Source organism: Haliaeetus leucocephalus, unplaced genomic scaffold (assembly GCF_000737465.1).
Source record: "Haliaeetus leucocephalus isolate CR32 unplaced genomic scaffold, Haliaeetus_leucocephalus-4.0 Scaffold195, whole genome shotgun sequence".
NCBI lineage: Eukaryota > Metazoa > Chordata > Aves > Accipitriformes > Accipitridae > Haliaeetus > Haliaeetus leucocephalus.
This window is the reverse complement of record NW_010972631.1, coordinates 543,863-544,185: the sequence shown is the minus strand read 5'-3', so window position 1 is coordinate 544,185 and position 323 is coordinate 543,863. Positions and strand designations below refer to the sequence as shown.

Sequence of the window (323 nt, the reverse complement as noted above, 5' to 3'; positions counted from 1 at the left end):
GGCAACCCCGGCGGCCCGCGGGGGCCAGCCTGGCTGTCCCCGGCCCGCCGGCAGGCCGCGCCCGGGGAGCGGGGGGGTGTGGGGTGTGTGTGGGGGGGGGAGAGGCCGCCCGGCGGCGGGGCCCGCACTCACCTCTTCCACCTCGATCTCTTTGTAGTCGATTTCTTCGAAGTTGAGGACCGGGGGGGTTTCAATCATTTCAGCGGAGGCGGCAGCGGACATGCCTCCTCTTTCACCTGGGGGAGGAGAGGCCAGGGCAGGCCGGGGGCGGGGGGCCCGGCGCCGGGCGGCCGAGGGCCTGGGCCGGGGCTACGCGGGGCGCG

The 323-nt window shown here is 76.2% G+C and overlaps 1 protein-coding gene across 3 annotated transcripts in view; it reads right to left on the bottom strand.

Annotated features, from left to right (window-relative positions):
- MAP3K7 (mitogen-activated protein kinase kinase kinase 7) overlaps positions 1-323 on the bottom strand; it is a 45,209-nt gene extending 44,886 nt beyond the window's left edge. For 2 of the 3 annotated variants that reach the window (XM_010565673.1, XM_010565674.1), the window contains exon 1: positions 133-286. In XM_010565673.1, coding sequence (XP_010563975.1) covers positions 133-222 — 90 coding nt within the window. In that variant the 5' untranslated portion in view covers positions 223-286. Of the gene's footprint in view, positions 1-132 lie in introns of all 3 variants that reach the window. The other variant, XM_010565671.1, reaches the window with a different exon arrangement.